The sequence below is a fragment of the Anopheles marshallii genome, chromosome 2, assembly GCF_943734725.1.
Source record: "Anopheles marshallii chromosome 2, idAnoMarsDA_429_01, whole genome shotgun sequence".
Taxonomy (NCBI): Eukaryota; Metazoa; Arthropoda; class Insecta; order Diptera; family Culicidae; genus Anopheles; species Anopheles marshallii.
Window position 1 is genome coordinate 1,823,816 of NC_071326.1, and position 21,527 is coordinate 1,845,342.

The window sequence follows — 21,527 nt, forward strand, 5'->3', positions numbered from 1 at the left end:
AGCAACTATGGATTGCATGGACGAATAAAGTTGATTTGCATGAATTTCCACAAGAATTCCACCAAATTTCAATTGCATTAACTTTAAAAAATACGCATGTAGTGCGACACTTTGTACCGTACTGTAAGTTGAAGTACCCACTTCAACTGTCAAATCCAAAAGCTCAATATGGCGTCTTTGTGACAGTCGGTACAAAATACATCGAATGAGCTGACCTTGCAATACAGATTGACACCAGGGTTTGTTTTGACTGACGTTTCAGGAGGTTTTGCGGAAGGTTCTTTACTCTCAAAATACCACGCAGAAATTGTAGAAACGGCCTTAGTTTGTTGGGTAATTTGCACAAACCAAACTTATCCAGGCTTGGTAACGTAAAATTAAACAGCCCAACGCTGCCGGCAAGATAGCATCTGTTGCGATAGAAACCGACGGTCTGATAGAACCCCGTCTTCAGCATGGGTATCTTGGAGAAAATCTCGGACATCGAGAAGGAGATAGCGAAAACACAGAAAAATAAAGGTAAGCTCCGTAGGGCTAACTGCGCACACGACAAATATAGAGCAATTCCGTCCTATTCCACAGCAACCGAATACCATCTGGGTTTGCTGAAGGCGAAGCTTGCCAAGTACCGGTCACAGCTGCTGGAACCGTCGAAGAAGGGTGAGAAGGGTGATGGATTCGATGTGCTCAAGTCGGGCGATGCTCGTATCGCGCTTATTGGTTTTCCTTCGGTCGGTAAATCGACGTTACTGTCGACGCTGACCAAAACCGAAAGTGAAGCGGCCAACTACGAATTCACGACGCTCACCTGCATCCCGGGTGTGATTGAGTATAAGGGCGCTAACATCCAGTTGCTCGATTTACCCGGTATTATTGAGGGTGCAGCGCAGGGTAAGGGTCGTGGTCGGCAGGTCATTGCCGTGGCCCGTACTGCCGATCTGGTGCTGATGATGCTGGACGCCACCAAACCGAACGTGCACCGTGATCTGCTAGAGTACGAGTTGGAATCAGTCGGGTTACGGTTGAACAAACGGAAACCGAACATTTACTTCAAGATAAAGAAGGGTGGTGGTGTTAGCTTTAATGCGACCTGTCCACTAACGCGTTGCAACGAAAAGATGGTCCAAACGATACTGCACTCGTTCAAGATCTTCAACGCGGAAGTGCTGTTCCGGGAGGATTGTACGGAGGACGAGTTCATTGACGTTGTGTCCGGCAATCGGATCTATCTGCCGTGCATCTACGTGTACAACAAGATCGATCAGATCTCGATCGAGGAAGTGGATCGACTCGCGCGCCAACCGTACTCGGTAGTGGTCAGCTGTAACATGCATCTCAATCTGGACTATCTGCTGGAGGTGCTGTGGGAACATCTGCAGCTGATTCGGGTGTACACCAAAAAGCCGGGTGCACCACCAGACTTTGACGACGGTCTAATTCTTCGAAGGGTGAGTTCTCTAAACAGGTTTCTGAACGGTGATGGATTTATGTTTTCTTCGGTTTGTGGATTTGCAGGGTGTCACAGTGGAACACGTGTGTCACGCCATTCATCGCACACTAGCAGCCCAGTTCAAGTATGCTCTCGTTTGGGGCACATCGACGAAATATTCTCCCCAGCGAGTTGGCATATCGCACATCATGAACGATGAGGACGTTATTCAGGTCGTTAAAAAATAATCCCCTCCAAAACAACAATTTCCTGCCCAATCGTGGTTCCATGATGGAGGTTTCGGCTTTGAAAAAGATGTGCAAGAGGACGCTAAAGAATGAACTGACACTGATTTCTTTTGTCGTGGTTTGCCTTTCAGTTACTCGTTATAATAAATATAAACAAGAACAGTCGTAACTACTTAAACTTGTAAAAGTAATTTTAAAACAATACTCACCACTACTTGTACGTCCTCTTCCTACACAGTTCATCCGTTTTCCAGTTCCAGTACTATATTTACATATCTTCAATTTCTTTACATCCTCCAGCTACCGTCAATCACTGTCGTTTCGATACATAGATAATAGCTTCGAATTTCTCGATACCGTTTTGTAAATATTCCATTTTCACTATCTTCTCCATATCAGCATCCGTCAGCTCATCTGCTCTGATAATACTTTTGATCGATAATGATTGATATCAGTATGCATAGGTGTGCTTCGAAACAATACCACCAACCCTCCATTCCGGTATCCAAATCATTAGTCCTGCCTGTTCACGGATCGGCCCTGTTCTTTCGTCCGTTTAGACTACCTGAAGATAGGTACTATTCTAAGTGTACATTAATAATTCTTCTGATTTAACACTTCACCGTTGCGGAAGGGGATTGTCCTATCTGCGATTCACTCATACAGTAGTAGAATTAGTAGTAGTAGTAGTTCAAAGACCATGCAAACCCCTGCCTTTGCCTAGCCTACTTTACACCGAGAAATGGAAGGAAACGTGATAGAAGCGTTCCAAGAAGCGTTTGCAATGATTGTGCGCTCCAAAGCCTTTCACTTCACTTGTCCCATTTTCAAGGGACAAGAGTTCACATGTCCCAATTTTGTACGACGGGTTTTGTCCTCTCTGATGCTAGTGGCCCGATGACGATAGTAAAACCGTGTCTCAGCTCACAGTTTTACGCCACACCATCTCCATTTTCCCAACTCACACACCATGTGTATACAGAGAAAAGTAAAAGAAAAGTAGAAAGAATACTAGATTGCACGGTGGAGACGAGAACATCACAGTCCTCAGAAGATCTGTTCCTTCTCCCCGGCACAACTTCAGTAACGACCGTTTCCTTCGTTGCCCATGTACTGTGTCCACCGTTGCTGATCGTAACTGTGCAGCTTCGAGCAAACTTCACGCGCCGGATTCAACTCGGCACTGCAGCCACAGCCGATCTCCAGCCGGGTGACGACAATTTGCGTTTCAAACCGTGGATACTGTGGCGTCAGATTCGGCAACCGTGCCTTTAGACATTGGGCGAAGAACTTTTTCTCGAGCTGCACCATATCCTCGTTGCGGTATGTGCGGTAAGCTTGCATCTTTTCCTGTATACAGCTCAGGTCGGAATCGAGAAACAGGGGCGGATACTGTTCCGATTCTCGGATGTTCATCACAAACACGTAATCGATGGTTGGTGTAACCGGGGGCGCTGTAGTGGAAGAAACCGGTGTGGCAGCAGTACTACCGGTGATCGATTTTAGCAACACACCGGTCGATGCGATCGAGGGAAGAATGTTTTCGTTTGGAAGTGGCGACTCGCCGGATTGCTTCTGAACTGGACTGGTTTGTGGTGGTCCTGTTGTGCTGGTCGTTGCCTTAGCCGGGACAGTCGTCATTCCGATCTGCCGACGAGCCTTATTATTATACTCAAAGTTCATAGCGTTGACGTCTGAAAGACCATCACAGTGGAGTAGATATTAATTCCCCTGTTGGTTTTGGGGTATTTATCTTCAAACACACATGCTTACCGTTCATAGCTTCTTTGGCCTCCTTTTCCATCTCCAAATCCCAAAGTGTCTCCTTAGAACCCTTACTACCGGGATCAGCATTCTTCAGATCATCCATGATCTCATCGTTCAGCAGCACCTTCTTCACGATCTGCGAGTTCGGATTGGACTCGTTAAACACTTGCTCCTCCAGCGATCGATCGTGAAGCTCTGTCTTGTCGTCTTGGGGATCAACAAATGCATGAGAAATACGGTGCTGAGTTTAAAGTTTTGTTATACCTACCGAAGACACCAAACTTGCTGCGAACATCTCGACCATTAGAACGATAGCGTGGACGCTTGTATGGTGCGGGCATTGGTCGTCCTTCCTCTTCAAGAGGAGACGTTCCATAGTCGTAGTCTAAATTGCCGACCGGTGCCGGCGGAATTTGATTCGTCAGGTATGGATTACGCTGCAAATGTTGTAAAACTCAGTTAGCTCATTGCTAACGCTGCTAATCTCAAATAGCTACTCACGCTATCTTGCTCCATTTGATCGTAGGGAAGATAGATGTACGGTTTCCGCTCATCGCCTCTAACCTCGTCACCAATCCCGGCTATTGGCCCGGCAAGATCACCGACCGGTTCCTGATCATTGGCGTTATAAATGTACTTCTTGTACACGTTGTTAAGCGCCATCTTCTCCTGTCGCTTTGCTTCTTCCTCTGCGAGCGCGTCGATCGATTGTGCCGCTGCCGATTGCTGTCCATGGAAGGGTTCCTTCCGTCTACTGCCAAGCATCGCCGCCTGACCAGGACTATCCACCACAATGCCCACCGGAACGTTAGACTGTTGGGATGGAGACAACTTTTTATCCATATGCACATCCGGCTGCTGGTTATTCGTTGCCTGTGCTGCGGCCGGAGCTTCAACGGAACTCTTACGCATCGTGGCACTGCTCTGACCATCGTTACGTCCCTTTAGCTTCATCTTGGGATGTTTCATGGGTGCCACGTAGCTTGGTTGGGTTTGATCCGACGATGTGCCCGTTTCGTTCAGTCGGATCGTCAAATCGTCGGACGAGAAAATCACCGCTCCCGGTGGTTCAACGTGACGCGTGATGGCGTACAGCTTCAGCACAGACGATTGGTTATAGCGCAAGGCACACGTGTCCGCACGTGACTGTTGAATAACGTCGCTTTCTGCAAATCAAAAAGTGTAAAAGAAAAGTGCACAGCCGTCAGCCACTGGTTCCTTTACTTACCGGGAATGAACTGATACTCATCGGTGGTGTCTGCCGTACGGTTTCGGCACTGCGTTTGCCAGTGGAGAAACAAATCACCACCCCCCGTTTGGGATACGGTTATCCCACCCAGTAATCCGTTCGGTCCGCCCGAATCTTTGATCGAGCTGTCCAAAAATGGTTTCCCGTTCGTGCCGTTTATGATCATCGTTTGCGAGTAGTAGTAGATCGGAAAGCCTGGCCCGGTGTTGTACTTCACCATAAAGTCCGTCACATTGTCATGGTCGAAGTGGCCGGGCACGATGGAGCTAACGCTCTCCGAGTCGGCGATCGTGAACGACCACAGCTGGGTACGATTTGCCCCGTCGAAGGCGTATACGGTAGAGTTAAACGAGCTGACCACAAAGTCCTCCGTTCCGTCACCGTTCAGATCGGTCAGCACAGCCGGTACCATAAAGCCGGACGAATCCATCCGCACGATCGGTTCGAACGCCGTCTCGCCCGGGTACTTCATGAGATTCTCCTGCTTCAGCACGTAAATGCCACCGGGCGAGTTCTGGCCGCCGGTAACCACCAGAAACGCATCTGTCCCGTCCGCTCTCGCTAACTCCTGTATCGGAACGAACATTTCCTCCCGGTACGGAGTCGGAATGCTACGCAAGATCGTTCCGGTTGCGCCGGATATCAGCTTAATGTGGCCACCGTGTGCTCGCTGTGTTTCTTCCACGTGGACCGCAATGAGGTCCGATATTCCGTCACCGTTCAAATCGCGCACCACATTGATCGTGTACAGGTCGATGCTTATTTCGGCGTAGCTTTCCAGATCGGAGTAATCCTTCAACTCCCACAGAATTCGTCCATTATGTCCGTCCAGCGCAAGTATGAGTCCTCCCCGACCAGCTGCCACACAATCGTTCCCACCGTCCGAGTTGATGTCGATGTTACACTTCAGCGAAAAGATCGTAAACGATGTCCACCGTTGCCAGAGCGTTGCGCCATCCATTCCGTTCAGTGCCAGCAGTCCACCGCCACAAAGATCGGTAATTCCAGTTTTGCGCGATGTGCACTGGGGGATGTAATCTCGAACACCTTCGTCCACCATCTCATCGATGCCGTACCCGACGATGATGTCGTCCACGCCGTCCCCATTCACGTCCAGCTTCCGGAGCGGACTTTCGCTGTTGACGCGTGCAATCACGCGTGTCCACACGTTCTGTACAGTTATCTGTGTGCACGGGACCATTTCCAGCGTTCCGTTGCGCCCATCCGCGATGCCGTCGGCGGTGTACATTAGACTGCTGAACTTGTCCCGTATGACGGCACTGCTGAAAGCGGACTCCTTGTGAAACCATATCTTGATCTTTTGAAGCGGCTGCGGGAATGCCGTCAGAAGCAATGCAGCCAACACTATTAATCCTGAAAGTTGTAACATTTAGTTCACGTTAAGTTTGTTGCTAAATTTATCAAAAATGGTACAGCAATTTAACACAAAATTTGTCATATTGATCTCTTTTATGTGGAATTGATGTCTTGTGATTAAAATCTCGATATCATCTTTCCCATCAACAAGGAGAAAGAACGCTAGAATGCAACAAATTCAATCATATTACGGTGATGAATACTGCTTACAATATATTCTGCCTATCAGAATCACTTGTCCCTTGCGTTGGAGAAATTGATGGAGAAAACTAGAGGTGATTCAGAAGCTGACGAACGTCAACTACAGATCAGAGCTTCGCCATGCGGCAGATCTTGAAGCTGCCTACCTTCTCTTCGTCAGCTTCAAGGACGCATGCGATAGCGTAGTCGGGATAAAGAGCTTTACGAAGATCTGAGCTCTTTCAGAATCCCGGACCAGCTTACCTGCCAGGTGCTAGTAAATGAAAATTTTTCACAACTCTTTTCGGCAACCAAGCGTTAGCAGTTAAGAGATGGAAAAGTCTTCTTCAAATCAACGCTAGAGAGTGTCGTCTGAGACTTAGGATAAGCGACTTCGAGGACTAATATATATATAGACATCATTAGTGTACGGTCTGCTCTTACGTAGCAGAAGTAGGATGGAACCGATGTGGGAAAATTTCGGATTGAAGAATATCAAATGATGATGGAACCACCAGCAGACCTGCTCACAAATCATGACTTACGTGAAGGTGATGTACAGATAGGAGATCGCAATATTGCGCTCGAGATAAGCGATAAGGCACTGGCTGCCAACCGGTTATTCTACAGTGTGAGAATTCTCCAATAAAAACACCTGTCGCGAGGGCCGAAGTTCGGATGATAAAGAATTTATGTAACTTGTGCAGTCATGGATGCCTCTCTGACATGGGGTCTCTTCTAAACTGACTCGGGTCTCTTAGCCCGAGTTTGTGAGGAAGACGCACAGAATAATGTTTGGCCCCGTATATGGATCAGAGCAACTCTGCGAGTTACACAATAAGCTCTTCAGATTAATTATGCTATCAACATAACAGACCGTAAGACCCAGAATAGTTGAAAAGTTGTTGAGCCTTATACATGGACCGGGGAGTTGTGATGTACCCAAGTTGAGAAGGATTGCAGGCAGTGTTGCGACCGCCAAAAAGACCAAAAAGATAATGGATTGACAGACAAGCCATTGGGAAGCAGTTGAACCTGATAAGTAAGGTAATAGGGACGAGGACCTGCAACTCAATTAACTGGACGGATAACTCATGTTTCGTTATTTATAAACTGTTCCAAGGAAAATTTAATCCTCTGGTCCTTTCAGTATCGATATGAAATGGCCAAAACGATGGCCCACTTGACCGCCATCAATAAATATAGCTTTTGCTTATTCATCCGAAAAGAATCGCAAGGAACAAACGCAACAGAGAAAGGTCATCATCATCACAGGAGTGGTGCTCGGTGGGTGTCAATAATTCATAAACTCATTAAAGCTAACAACCGGCGTGAACAAGGGCCAGATCCAAGGACTGCTCCCGAGCAAACGCAACGATTGACACCTACATATTCACGTGCAGTTCACTCGCGTGTGAGTTGCGGTTTATCCTTTTATGCTCTTGCCTTTTTGCGTCTTAACTTCCCAGCATCGTGCCCACTTACCGATAAGGACGGTCACCGCAGCCAAACCGTAGCAAAATGGTTCGCAACACTTCCAGCACTTCCGGCGGCGATACTTCTTCAGAATGGGGCTCGACGAGCGCACGCTGCCAGCACCGCCACCACCGCCCGCGCTCCCATTGCCACTTGTTGCTTTGCCGTACTTGCGTCTCGGGGCCATGAGCGGTCGCTTCGCACCCCGGTCCTCGTACGTGCGACAGGTGCGCCCATCGCGTATAAACACATCGTCCTCCACATCATCGCTCAGGTCCTCGTCCATGCTGAGGCTGACGCTATCGCGCACCACCAGCTGTTCCGACGGCTGGTAGGGTTTCATCTTTTTCCGTATCAGCTCCATGGTGGCCGCCTGCACCACTCGCCCGCCGTTCCGGCCTGCTGCAAGGGTTTTCAACAAACGGTGCACCACCTTGAACCCGAACTTTGCGGCGCACTTGGGAATGTCCTTTTATTTGTAACCCTGCTCTCCCCCACTGCGAGCGTGCGAACGAGACGGAGCAACAGCGAGCCACAGAGCGTTTGCGTTTTGCAACAGATTTTCCGCTCCAGTTCGGGCAAACAATCAGATGCACAGAACCAAAGGGGTAAACTGTTGCCTATTGTTGTGACCTTTCCGTGGCAGGATATGATTCTATTTCTGACTTTCTGCTCGTATTGATAACAGCATCATGCTTTGTACCACAGTTCCGTCCCGTTCGGCGGGGACTTTTACGCTAACATATGTGACGGAATGTCCGTACGGCGTTGTTCTTTTCTATGCTCACGCAAAAAAACCGAACTTCCAAACAAACAAAGCGTCCTCGTTGGAAAATTGCTTGGATTAACTTTTCACACGGATTGCACTCTTCGACCGGAGTTCTGTTCGCGATTTATTAATGCCAATATGTGCATAAGTGTTCTACTCTGTCCCTATTTTCCAATACTACTTGCCCGAAACGATAAAAGTCGGTCCGTATCAGTGCGCTGTCCGCTACCGATTGTTCGGTGATGGGAAAATCACCACGAAAACTTCACGTCACCAGTTCCATACACACGTTGCGTACCGAAAAAAGGCTGGAAAAGTGGAAAACATCGTGGTGAAAACAGGGTTTCTGTTGATAAATGTTCGCAACACCTTTCGTTGGTCGCACACAGGGTCTCTCTCCCTCTTTCCATGTCCGGTAAACAGAAGACGCGATCCATTGGCGAGTAATTGCGGGAGATGACACATCTTTCTCCAGCGGCGTAAATATGTACTGCGCATGTGACCACCAGATCCACCAGACCAAATTTCGATGGAAGGGTAAACGCATCCATAGAATTTCATCCTGCTGTTTGGCCGGTGGTTTCGGATCGTGTTCTTGTTATTCGACAAGCGTTCGAGAGGTGCATTGAAACAATGCGGTTCGCATTATTTATTGATAGTAGACATGCTAGCAGTCACCGCATATTCTCCCATTCGGCCATAGTAATAAGAAAATGAAAGCAAAAACAAATCCTGGAATTAAAAACAAAACAATGGGTGGCAAAATATCCCAAACTCCTGCAAGATATTTCGGTATGGGTTTGTTATTCCTTCGCCATGAACGAGTCCGTTTACTTGTTGGCGCCGCCAGTACCACCCCAACCAAACAGACCCTTCACAAAGCCGGACATGCCCGCGGTCGCACCCTTGCCGGTCGCCTTCTGCTCTATCTTATCGTCCAGTGATGGGAAATCGACGAAATTGAGGGCCAGATCGAAGAACAGTGGTTTGGCGGGTATCGGTTCCATCTCCGGGATCAGCTTGTACACGTTCGGGTTGCGCGAGTTCAGCGTCGCGTCTTCCTTGTAGTGGGAAAGCCGCTCGTACAGTGGTTTGGAGGATTTCTGACTCTTGCCAAACAGTACCGTATCGTCGGCATTGTCATCTTCCAGCACGCTGTACGCATGGGCCGAAAATTTACATCCCTCAATCGTTGCGACCAGCTGTTTTAGCTCGTTTCTTAGATCGAAGTCCTTGCATGGTGTCTTGCTGCTGGCCGCATCGTTAGCATACTTTTTCGACCGTTCGTACATGGCAACGGCTTCTCGCCAACGCTTCATCGCTACCAGCGTAATGGCGATGTAATAGCAACGGAAGGCGCGGAATGAAAGGGACAACGTTTCCATCTCTGCCTGATACGAAGCTTCAGCTTCCAAACCGCTCAGCTGCTGCATTTCCGTCACATTCTGCAGAATGATCTCGTACAGTCGGGAAAGATCCTGCGGTTTAGTTTTCTTCCCGCCACCAGTGAGTTGACTCTTTTCCGCCACATTCGGATCGTCCAGCGTTACCTTGGCCTGTGCCACCAGCAATAGATTGCGTTCCAACGTTAGCTTTAACCTCGTGTAAGACATGTATGCCAAAAGATACTGAATGCCAATTAGCCCACCAGACCCACCTTCAGCCGTGTTCTGGCGCAACTTGGGATCCTGCTTTATCTCGTCCTTAATCGCGGCAATCGCATCCTTACAATCGAGCAATACATTCTCCAGCATTTCTATCTTGGTCGGGAAATCTTTCGCCTTTTCGATGCTCTTGTTCAGCTCCTGTATGCTAAGCAGAAACAGTCGTACCTTCTCCGGCCGGACTGTCACACTGCGGCCGCGCCATTCCGTCATCTGGAACGCTTCCATACTTTCCGCTTTTGTCTGAGCCACCAGATGGCTCAGATTGCCCAGCAAACCTGCCTGGCCACGCATCTCCAGCAAATCATTTACTGACGCATTCTCGCCCACATTGTACGCACAGTACCGCAGACTTGGTTTCAATTCTTCCACCTTTGCGCGGTATACGGTTTGCTCTTCTTCAGGCATGGCTTGGGCAAGATTTTCGTAAATCACCTGAGCCTTCTTCAAATTTTCGGCAGCCGATTTCCACAGCGCCAATTCGAAATGCAACGAACCATGGATCCACGCCGAGTACGCTTCTGCTTCTAGCTTCGTACGCGCATCGCAACGATCCGAAGCGCATAGGTCCTGCAGCTGCAACGCATACACGCACGACTTGCGAAGCTTTTCAATCAGATGGAACCGTTTGCGTGGTTCGGTATTGGATTCTTGCCGTAGTTGCATCGCATACGACCAAGTACGTTCGGCCAACATGAGCGGTATGTGCAGAAAACGCTCATCGGAGTCCACCTTCTCCAGGTTCGCGAGCGTAACGTTGCGCTTCTTGTAATGTCGCCTATCACCCTGAGGTAGATTGAGTGTTTTGCGGAGACGCTTTACGCGCCGGGAACAGTACCCACGGTAGCGCTGAAAATCTCCATGACGAAGACCATGCTGCAACTGCATGTCCTTTATTAGGCGGAGTACTGAAAGTAGTGCAAGTACAGGGAGCAATTAGCGCACAGAAGGGAACATTCTCAATGCCCGTGAAGAGCCACTCCGACCCAGCCTTACTTTCCACCGTAAACACTTTCACTGCCGTTTCGGCCGGTGCACCCAGTTCCATGTCTTCCTTTCCAGAGGCGACCGTTTCCCGGCCTACTTCGGCCTTTTCTGCCTTTGATTCAACCATGCTGTTTATCGATGGTACCTGAAAACAGTTAATTATTACACCGTTTTTCCTGAACACACAATTCACCGATTAATTGCCTGCTGTGTGGACACGAAGTCAAATCGGTCCGTGCTTTCCCGTTTGACAGATTGTTGTCGTGTTGACAAAAAAATCTGACAACCGAGTCGACACCGACCGTTTGAATGTCGACCTAACAACAGAAGCAGGAAAACAGAGAAAATGGCTGAATATCAATGACAACAATGGCCAAAAATGTATGCAAATCATTATTTAGCGCGTTTTGCATGACAATTTAAATTTTATAGCATTTTTTCCTCATTTCTGGTAAATAAAAACGGCCTCGTGGTTCCCCACTGTGTGTGTCAGAAAAATGCACATCGAGCTCGTTGTCAGCTGTCAATTGCGCTGCCTTTCCGCAAGACCGAACCCGTCTGACACGCACGAACTTTCTTTTCGTTTCTGTCCGGAATCACAAATTTCGACAGGTAAGTCTACTATTGTAGTATATATTCGACACTATTTAACTATATTTGCAGATGGCCGGTGTTTAAAATGCCACAAAAGCCCACCGGGCATTGGTAAACAAGTGCTCCAGATTGGTTGGAGGGATGTGAGGTTATTGCTCGAAGGAGGGGAATTCCCTTACCCAGGTGTTACGGACTTCGGTGCTGTTTCATGCCTTTCACCTTTTTTCATCGAAGTGCACATGCACAAGTGACACGTTTCTAATCATGTTTTCCTCTGTGTTGCTCTATCGCAGAAAATGTCTCGAAACCGTGCGGCCGAAGAGACGGACAAACAGACGCGTATCGCGATCGTCAGCTCGGACAAATGTAAACCGAAGCGATGTCGCCAGGAGTGCAAGAAATCCTGCCCGGTCGTGCGTATGGGCAAGCTCTGTATCGAGGTGGCGATGGACTCGAAGATCGCCACCCTCTCCGAGGAGCTGTGCATCGGTTGCGGTATCTGTGTGAAGAAGTGTCCCTTTGAGGCGATCACGATCATCAACATCCCGAGCAACCTGGATAAACACACGACCCATCGCTATTCGAAAAACTCGTTCAAGCTGCACCGTTTGCCGATCCCGCGTCCGGGTGAGGTTTTGGGGCTGGTGGGCCAGAATGGTATCGGTAAGTCTACGGCACTGAAAATTCTTGCCGGCAAGCTAAAGCCGAACCTCGGTCGCTACTCTGAACCACCGGATTGGACGGACATTCTGGGGTACTTCCGCGGTAACGAACTGCAGAATTACTTCACCAAGATTCTGGAGGATAGCCTGCGTGCGCTGATCAAACCGCAGTACGTGGACCAAATCCCGAAGGCAATCAAGGGCACGGTAGGGGCGCTGCTCGATAAGAAGGATGAGCGCAAGAATCAGATGGAAATCTGTGACCTGCTCGATCTGACCCACATTCGGGATCGCGAAATCCAGGCCCTGTCTGGCGGAGAGCTGCAACGGTTCGCGTGCGCGATGGTGTGCATCCAGGACGGGGACATTTTCATGTTCGACGAACCCTCTTCGTATCTGGACGTAAAGCAGCGTTTGAATTGCGCCATGACGATTCGTTCTTTGATCCATCCGGACAAATTCATCATCGTGGTGGAGCACGATTTGTCCGTGCTGGACTATCTGTCCGATTTTATCTGCTGTCTGTATGGTGTGCCCGGTTGTTACGGCGTCGTTACGATGCCGTTCTCGGTCCGCGAAGGTATCAACATCTTTCTGGACGGCTACGTGCACACGGAAAACATGCGCTTCCGTACGGAGTCGCTGACATTCAAGGTGTCGGAATCGGCGTCCGAAGAGGAAATCAAGCGAACCTGTCACTACGTGTACCCGAAGATGAAGAAGAAGCTCGGATCGTTCACGCTTACGATAAACAATGGTCAGTTTAGTGATTCGGAAATTATCGTGCTGCTGGGTGAGAATGGTACGGGTAAGACCACGTTCATCCGTATGCTGGCCGGCAATCTGGAACCGGACGAGGAGTCGGAACCGCTGCCGGTGTTGAACATTTCCTACAAGCCGCAGAAAATCTCTCCCAAGAGTCAGTCGACCGTGCGGTACCTGTTGCATGATAAGATTCGCGATGCCTACATTCACCCGCAGTTCATGGCTGACGTTATGAAACCGCTGAAGATTGAGGAAATTATGGATCAGGAGGTGCAGAACTTGTCCGGTGGTGAGTTGCAACGTGTGGCTTTGGTGCTATGTCTGGGCAAACCGGCCGACGTGTATTTGATCGACGAACCGTCCGCCTATCTGGATTCCGAGCAACGTCTAATTGCGGCAAAGGTTATTAAGAGGTGAGAGTCAAAGTGCCCGAAATGATCAAGAACGATTAAAAGAATCAGGATAAATTAACAGTGAATAACGATAAATGTTATATTTTGCAGATATATTCTACACGCCAAAAAGACCGGTTTCGTAGTGGAGCACGATTTTATCATGGCAACTTATCTAGCCGATCGGGTGATCGTATTCGAGGGTCAACCGTCGGTGGACACGACCGCGCACACGCCCCAATCACTGCTGAACGGTATGAATCGGTTCCTGGAGCTGCTGGAGATCACATTCCGACGCGATCCGAACAATTTCCGGCCAAGAATCAACAAGCTAAACTCGGTGAAGGTAAGTCTTTCGTGTTTCGTTTCTACAGCTGGTAGTGATTTAATGGGCCACGTTTAATGGGCATTACAGGATGTGGAGCAAAAACGTGCCGGGCAGTACTTCTTCTACGAGGAATCTTAAAAACCCGGCAGACGATGGCATCTGCTCGCTGAAAGATGCTGCGCTGGTGGAGAGCTTTCATTTTAACAACATCAGTATGTGCTGGAAAATGTAATGTAAATGGAGAGAATCTTCTCTATTCGTTTCGATACAGGACCGATTTTTAGTTTCATGTTGCATCCCTTCGGGCGGCACGTTTATTATATACGTGCCGTGTGGATGGAAAAACAACGCGACAGGGATTTAGGGCGGGTTTTGTTTTCAGACGCAAAACAACAAAACAACAATTTAATACAAGGGCGCCAATCTCTCTCTATCTCGCTTGTTGAGCAGCTTGTTTCGTAAAAAAAACACAGTAACAGTGTGATGACGAAGGGTGGCTTTCGTTTTTTACAGTTCTTATACAGTTTTCCGTTTGAAATGACTCGTTTTTCAATACAAATAAATACGGAGTGTAATTATGTGGGAGACAGTAACACAATCGACATTTGTACTCATTCACTGAGCCACCTTGGGAAATGGAGCCCGCAACCCCTTTGGTTCGTGTGATTCAATCTGGTCCGAAGATAGCACAACCAAAACAAACCATTTCCAGCATACCAGCTCGGTGCAGCAGATTAGCGAGTGAAGGTCAGGGAAAGAGACCCTTTCGAACGGTGCAGGCGAGGTGGAACGGTGGCAAAACGCGGAAGCGCACCAAACGCTGCTCATCTGTAGTAACAGCTGTTTATTGAATCCAACAAAAAACAGGTCATCTTAACACTAGCGGGCTTATCGCATCCACAGGTTTAATTGGTAACATCAAGCCCACCCCTGCTTTCCTAATCTGTCTTAAGGCTGAAGAAGGGCACACACGTGGCACACGAGAAACTCGCGATTGCAAAACGTAGGCAAATGTCAGCGGTACGATTGATCGATCTTCAGTGGCGTTCCCTAGTGGTATACGTACGTTATCACACTTCTGTCGGTCGATCCGGTCCGGATTGCGCAATCGCACAATAATAACTATTAAAGGTTTCACAGGCACTAATCGATGCCTATCGCAGCTGAATTTGCTAAACATTGCTTTTTTGTTATTGCACTGTATCTCTCCTCTGTAAGCCACCCGGGAGGCTGTTAGCGTCGTGAGCCGACTGTAAGACACACATACGCGCGCCTCAAATGCGCACTATTAACGAGTACGAACTAATTCTACGGTTTTGTTGTTCTTTCTAAACTAACTAAAGCATAACACAAACACTGTACAACGTTGCGAGTTGCCCCGACCGGGGCGTCAACTCACTCTACATCCCTAAGCCCTTGAGTGCGCTACCCGCAACACACCCCGTTCCGTGCCTCTCGACACTTTCTGGCAACACACGCGCCCAACGGATGAACGGTACGCCCTTTAGATAATACGTTCGGCATCTAGATGAACTCCGTTTGGAGCCGCTGCAGTACGCCCTGCTCGTACATTTCCAGCACAATGTCGCGCGTTCGCGTGTGGTAGTTGGCCGACACGATCTGGGCGATCCTTTTATCGTGTTTTTTCGTTTTGAAATCGTTGATCGTAACCGCGTCCAGGTCGGGTATTTGGTCCGGGTTGAAGGTAACGGCCGGCAGCAACCACATCGCAATGCCCAACCCGTACGGTAGACACCGATCGTACTCGGCCCGCAACCGCTGGTACGAGAACAGTTCGGCAAAGTGGCGCAACAAGGATGCCGCCGCAGCGGGCTCGTGGAACGTGTCGAAGTGTTCCTGCAGCGCTTCGAGCAATGTGCGGCGGTACTGCAGCAGCAGATCGGTAACATGCTGTTGGCGCATATTGCGCTCCGTACTCGTGTACAGCAGATGAAGGATGTCGAGCACCGGTGTCGTGCAGCGCATCGTTTGCAAATCGATCAACCGGACGTGCTGACGATCGGCACTAAACATCAGATTGTTCACCCAGGTGTCACCGTGGCAGATGACGCGCCACGCTTCATCCATGCCGTTACAGACGAGTCCGCACATGATGCGATACAGCCGACCGGTCAATCCTTCCACCGCACGAATCGGCCCATCCAGATCGCCCTTGCTGTTGCTGTACCGCAGACTATCCAGCGCACCGCGCAACGAAGACTCGAGGGAATGTGTGTAGAAGTCGGCCGCCTCGGGACAGTACACGATCTCGCGCACCTTCGAGCAGACATCGGCAAACTCGTGTGGCTGCTCGTGTTTCAGTGCCAGCGAGACGGCATGCAGTTTCGCCAGTTCCTACGAAAAAGGACACGCAAACACACACACACACACACACGATCTTATCAGCCTACATTGGGATTACGAACGGCGCCCCGTCCAGCTTACCTTCATGACGGCCATACAGTGGTCGAAGCTGAGACCGATCCGTCGGTCAACCATCGCGTATCCGCTGGTGGTCAGATCCTCGAGCACAATCCGATCCCCGTACTCGTCGCTGCCCGCTGTCACACACTTCGGGTACGGCAGATCGTACGGGGCTATCCGCTGCAGGACGGGAATGATGCTGGCATAGGCGGTAATTTCGTTCTCGAACGCAGCATCGCACCGGAACAGCATTCGCCGGTTGGGGTTTGTGATTTGACGTTTGAAAATCAGCGAAATCTTAAATACTGTAGGGGAGGAAAAATTCCAAGAAAAACATGTTAGAAACCTAATTCGTATGAATGATAAGGCAGATATTCTTCATTCTTGTTCCCATTAAACCCTCTCTCCGTCGTCGCGGACTGGTGGATTAGTGGTAGTGTTGACAGTTCTTCGCACGACAGATCGGAGACAAAAACTCATCAAAATTCGCTAATGCCGAACGCCAGCGAAAGAAAGAAGTTGTCCACGGAGCGAGACACCTGAACAAGATCTCATGAGGTTGTGTGATAAAAAGAAGATCTCCTGCGGTTTGTAGTGCCAAAAACGAAGACTCGCTCTCTCGTTCTCTACTTCTGCCTCTCCTAACTCGTGGCTACCGTGTGTATTGCCACTACGCAGCCCCCAGGGTATGATGTGTGTTGTTTACAAAGCGCAAGCAAACACAAGATCCCAACGGGCATCATCATCAGCACAAGATGCGCAATTGACGATGCACTTTTAAGCGTATTTCACGTACATCTCTGAATGAATCTGCCAACACTCCACAAAGGAATTAATAACCGAACGTAGCAATACGGCCCGGGGGTGGGAAGAGCGGGCGGTTTGAATAGTAATTCCGCTCGTCATCATTTCTAGCATCACCGTTCTGCCCCGACAACTCACGACGTCAGCAGTCATTTGTTCGTGCGTCGCTGCGCTTTAACCTATTTTACTCCGTTTACTTGCTGATACCACACGAAAAGTGGGTTAGCTTAGAAACCTTGAAATAAATTCGTGCGCTTGTGGATGGAGCGAGAAGCGCGAGCGGAGGGCAGTGCGTATAGGGTCGGCTGCGGCATACTGATGAAATATGCAAACACTAATCTCTTTCCAAGCGAGGTGCATCAAAAAGAGTCAACGTGAAACACCCATCCCACGCCAGGATGTGCATCCCAGTAGTAGTGGCTGGATCAATAATTTGCCCCAGGGCTTCCTGTTCGTTGGCTTCTCTGGTGTGAATTACATGAACCCAGTGGAAGTCCTTTTTACCCTATGCATCCTGGACGTGAGCATAGGTCATGGTTCAAAGATAAAATGGGCTTTCGCATATACTTTCTCGATTCTTCTGCCATTGCCCTACCGAAGTAGATTATTGTTCAATGATTGAAGTTAATCTCTTGTCGGAAAATCTTGTAAGTATTCCGGTTTAAGAGCTTCATTTTCAAGTGTTTCTCCTCGCCTCGCGGCTTCAACACGCGCCCCAAACGTGAGTCATCCGCGCTGTTGTTTAAAACAACTCGGTCGGCGCTGGGTACTGCAGCTACTGGCGCCAACCCGAGGTCGTTGCATTTTCGCCCGACATTGAATTCGTGTCCGCTGTGTGTTTGCATTGTTATTTCTCGCTTCCGTTCCAACCGAACTTGACATTGAAACGAAATTTGCTTTGGCACGGGAATAAAATCGATTTTGCGTTGCAACCCATGCAGCCATGCATCGCCGGGGTGGGAAAATACGATTCTCACGCTATTCGCGGTTGTATTATTCTTTCGTACCGCGGAACTCTCGTTCTCGTACCAACATGCTTCCGAGCATTTCCATTCCGTTTAAAAGTTACTGGGCGTCTCCATCAGTGGTGGAACTTTCCCTCCCCCCCACACACACACACATGCACCCACATGTTATCCCTTTTGAAACTTCGCTGCAGTAACGTTGGTGTGTTAAGATTAGCCGTCTTTTTACTGCTCTCTTCCTATCTCCTCGCGCATGAAGCAGGTGCAACGCGGAGGAGCTTTCTTCCACACACCAGCATACATCCCGGTTTGCCTCAGCATTCACCGTTGTGCATTCTTAATGGCAAACGAAGGCGATACCCGGTTCAGAAGGAAAGTGCAGCTTTGTTGTGGTGTGTGTTTGCTATGTTGCACCTGGTTTGAACTCGTACCCTGACGGCCCGAGCGGATAGAGTAAGACGGAAAAGCCAGCGGTGAAGGTCGGTCATTGCTCAACTTAGAACGGTGTTGTTTGGTTCTACGTGCAGGGAGCCGCGTACTCTCAGCCGCTCGTCTGCAGGCGAGTGATGTAAAACTGCACCGCTGTTAATGGACAACGGAAAAGCTGCAGGTGCAGCGTTATCGAGTTTTCACAGTGCACGGTAAAATGCCCCCAAATAAATGAATTGAACTCTTATTGAGCATATTGAGCGACTATTTGCTTGCTGTACACGACCCCCACGACACACTGACAACGAGATTAACGCCAACTTCACGCGAAACAACCTCAAGGAAATTCGAACACACGTCTGCACTTACCGTGATTTCGTCCATCCGATGATTTCGCCTTGCAGTGGGCCACCACGCGTTTGATGACCGACATGTAGTTGTCGCCTTCGCGGCTACCCGGTCCACAGTCGACCAGATCCACCGACAGGGTTTGCCAGAGATCGGCCTGCTGCTGCATCCGGATGATGTCAATGATCGTGTCCTTTCCCTCGATCATGTACACATCCCGGTCGTCGTCCACGAACCCACCGACAATACCCATCGCCAGCTCCTGCTTCATCGCCGTGCACTTGTGGTCGTATGCCGGAGTCCCGTTAAACACGCACACAGATCGTTTTTTTGTTGTCGTTGGGCGTATCTAGTTGCCGCTGCTCTGGCTCTGTTTTGTGTAAGCACGCGCGCGCTCACTCACATACACCACAGACCCGAGTTCTCTGCTCGGTGCTAATCACGCACTGTGCACTCTGAAGGGATAGAAGAGTAAACCATGCTGTTGCTGTTTATCGCTTTGTTTGGCACTACGCGCTGTGTGTGTGTGTGTGTGTTCTTGCCACAATGCCCAAAATCCGTGTCCGTGTCCGCTGCACGTACGCGAAAGCGGAGGCTGTATATCACTGAACGGCCGAGAAACTACGTCCTTGACCAACGACAATACGCCACGGAGTGGGACATCATTTCACCGCCAAGCAGTAGCTCGGGCAGCGCACGGTATTTGCTGCCACGGCTCCAACGACAGTCCGCTCGACGCGTGTGAAAGTGGTGCCCGAGCTAAGCGCTACAGTCGACCGACCGACGACGGCAACGGTCGCACAGTAAGTACACACGCCACGGAGGCTGAATACGAAGTGTTTGTGATTGCATCCACCGCCGTCGGCCGAAGGCAACCAGAAGCTTTGGGCATATGAAGCGCGCTCTCGCAAATGGCAGCACGCACACTCGTGCAACGCGCACTGCCGCACGGCACTCGGCAGCGTGTCCGACAATCGGTGCAGTGCCCAACCGGCACTACCCCAGACACGGTGTACTTAGCGCTGTTAGTAGTGTTGGCTTGAGCCAAGCGTAAACGAACCGAAGGAGTCCGAGTAACCCACTTTTTTGTTGTTGTTTTCGCCTCGTTTTGGCAACCAACTGACGGTGACGCGTTTTTATTGTTCGGACTTTTTTTAACTAGCTTCCAACAGGGGGGGGGCAGCGGGTGGGTTTTTCCCGGACAGGGTCGGAAAAGTGCGTACCGCTCGTGGGACCCTCGCATTGGCGAAGATCGCGATCGCGCGGGTTCCATTGGTACTCGGCGTGTTTTGCTGCCGAAAATGATTGGTGGAAAAAACCGGCCACTGCCCCCCGACGAATGCGCCCGGGCGAACCGGTACGCGAGTGTGTGTGTGCGTGTGTGCGTGTGAATCTAAGTTCGAAACCACAAAACCACGTGCGTCCTTGAAAACGCGCGGAGGGCATCGAACGAAACGGTGCGCGCACGGTGCGTTGCCTCCACCACGACGGCTCTGGAGACTCCGCTCGCGCTCGCGATCGTGCTCCTTCCCTCCCTCCCTCTCCCCTCCCCCCATCCCTCCACCTTCTCTCTCTCTCATCCATCTTCTCTTCCAACCTCCTCCCCGCTCCCTATCGTTGTGGTGCTGGTGGCGCCGTTAGTTGGGCGTTAGAGGCGTGTGTGCATCAAATGCACTTGACTTCAATAAGCCACATTCTTCGGGCTGCATTCGATCGAGGCGCGCACTGATCGGTTCACCTTCATCGTGTCGACGACACGCACGCCAATCGGGTGGCCCACCCCATGTTTGTCTACACTTGGCGTGGCATGGTGTAGGTGTCATCTCGGTGCCCGTTTTTGCACAGTGCGCGTATACGACTCCGAGACAGAAAGACTTGAGAGCGTGTTTTTTTTTTTGTGGGTTGTTGTCGCCCCCTCCCTTGTCTGTAGTTTTTCGGGGCTACCTTTCCGTGACCTCTGCGTGCACCGTCCGTTTTTTTTTTTTTGCTGTCTGCTTACACGTGTGAGGCTTTTTTACTGTGGCCAGTGCCGGCCAAAGATGGCTTGAGATGTGAGAAAAGTGTGCACCAAAGGACGGTGCTGAAAAGCGACCCGTTGAACACACCACGCTTGGAGTGTTCACTTCCTCTTGGGGGTTCACCCCCCGCCATCGGCCCCGGCCCGGGGATACGGGCCGGGTATTCACCTTGACATTGCAGCGTTGAATGTCATTTCTAAGCGTTTCGACGCAGCAGGTTCGGATGCTGCGTACGAAAGCGTTTCGCTTGCTATATTGTTTATGTTTTGGTGGAGTGGGCCCAAGCTCGCAGATCTCCGAAGAGAGATCAGATGTCGAATAGAGAGCAAACTCTTTCCGATCGGAGGTTTCACTGTAGTTTGTAGGTGGCTTTGTGAGGAGGTTCGCGCGGGCTTTGGACGGTCGGTCGTGGATCGAATCTCGTCTGGACTGGCCTGTTCGTAGCAAGGACATTGAACTATTCAACGGCGTGACAATCATAAGAGAGCGCCGACGTGACCTAGAAGGTCGTTAGGTCAGGAAGCAGAAGCTAAATCTGGCGTAGACGAGCTTCACCCAGTTTGCGGTCAGCTTCAGCTTTCGGGGTATTTTCCATGAACCGACCGGTCAATGTACTGTTTAACACCAAAACACCTACCTTGGATTCTAACCA

The 21,527-nt window shown here is 49.8% G+C and overlaps 5 protein-coding genes across 5 annotated transcripts; 2 read left to right on the plus strand and 3 right to left on the minus strand.

Annotated features, from left to right (window-relative positions):
* The first annotated feature begins 455 nt into the window (after positions 1-455).
* On the plus strand, positions 456-1,677 carry LOC128719515 (developmentally-regulated GTP-binding protein 2). The gene is made up of 3 exons (XM_053813142.1): positions 456-519; positions 583-1,448; positions 1,516-1,677. Exons 1-3 carry the CDS (start codon positions 456-458, stop codon positions 1,675-1,677), a joined length of 1,092 nt encoding a protein of 363 aa, XP_053669117.1.
* A 1,080-nt stretch (positions 1,678-2,757) lies between these two features.
* Positions 2,758-8,090, minus strand: LOC128719819 (uncharacterized). Its single transcript, XM_053813457.1, has 6 exons — positions 7,736-8,090; positions 4,673-6,067; positions 3,946-4,610; positions 3,713-3,881; positions 3,451-3,651; positions 2,758-3,371 (listed from the first exon to the last, which is right to left on the minus strand). The coding sequence occupies exons 1-6, from the start codon at positions 8,088-8,090 to the stop codon at positions 2,758-2,760; spliced, it is 3,399 nt and encodes a 1,132-aa protein (XP_053669432.1).
* Positions 8,091-9,325: 1,235 nt separating this feature from the next.
* LOC128707199 (signal recognition particle subunit SRP68) lies at positions 9,326-11,273 on the minus strand. Its single transcript, XM_053802149.1, has 2 exons — positions 11,156-11,273; positions 9,326-11,067 (listed from the first exon to the last, which is right to left on the minus strand). Exons 1-2 carry the CDS (start codon positions 11,271-11,273, stop codon positions 9,326-9,328), a joined length of 1,860 nt encoding a protein of 619 aa, XP_053658124.1.
* Positions 11,274-11,699: 426 nt separating this feature from the next.
* Positions 11,700-14,025, plus strand: LOC128709907 (protein Pixie). Its single transcript, XM_053804945.1, has 4 exons — positions 11,700-11,758; positions 12,034-13,580; positions 13,671-13,905; positions 13,975-14,025. The coding sequence occupies exons 2-4, from the start codon at positions 12,037-12,039 to the stop codon at positions 14,023-14,025; spliced, it is 1,830 nt and encodes a 609-aa protein (XP_053660920.1). The 5' UTR covers positions 11,700-11,758; positions 12,034-12,036.
* A 1,386-nt stretch (positions 14,026-15,411) lies between these two features.
* LOC128707287 (uncharacterized) lies at positions 15,412-19,128 on the minus strand. The gene is made up of 3 exons (XM_053802239.1): positions 18,879-19,128; positions 16,333-16,616; positions 15,412-16,242 (listed from the first exon to the last, which is right to left on the minus strand). Exons 1-3 carry the CDS (start codon positions 19,126-19,128, stop codon positions 15,412-15,414), a joined length of 1,365 nt encoding a protein of 454 aa, XP_053658214.1.
* Positions 19,129-21,527: the final 2,399 nt, after the last annotated feature.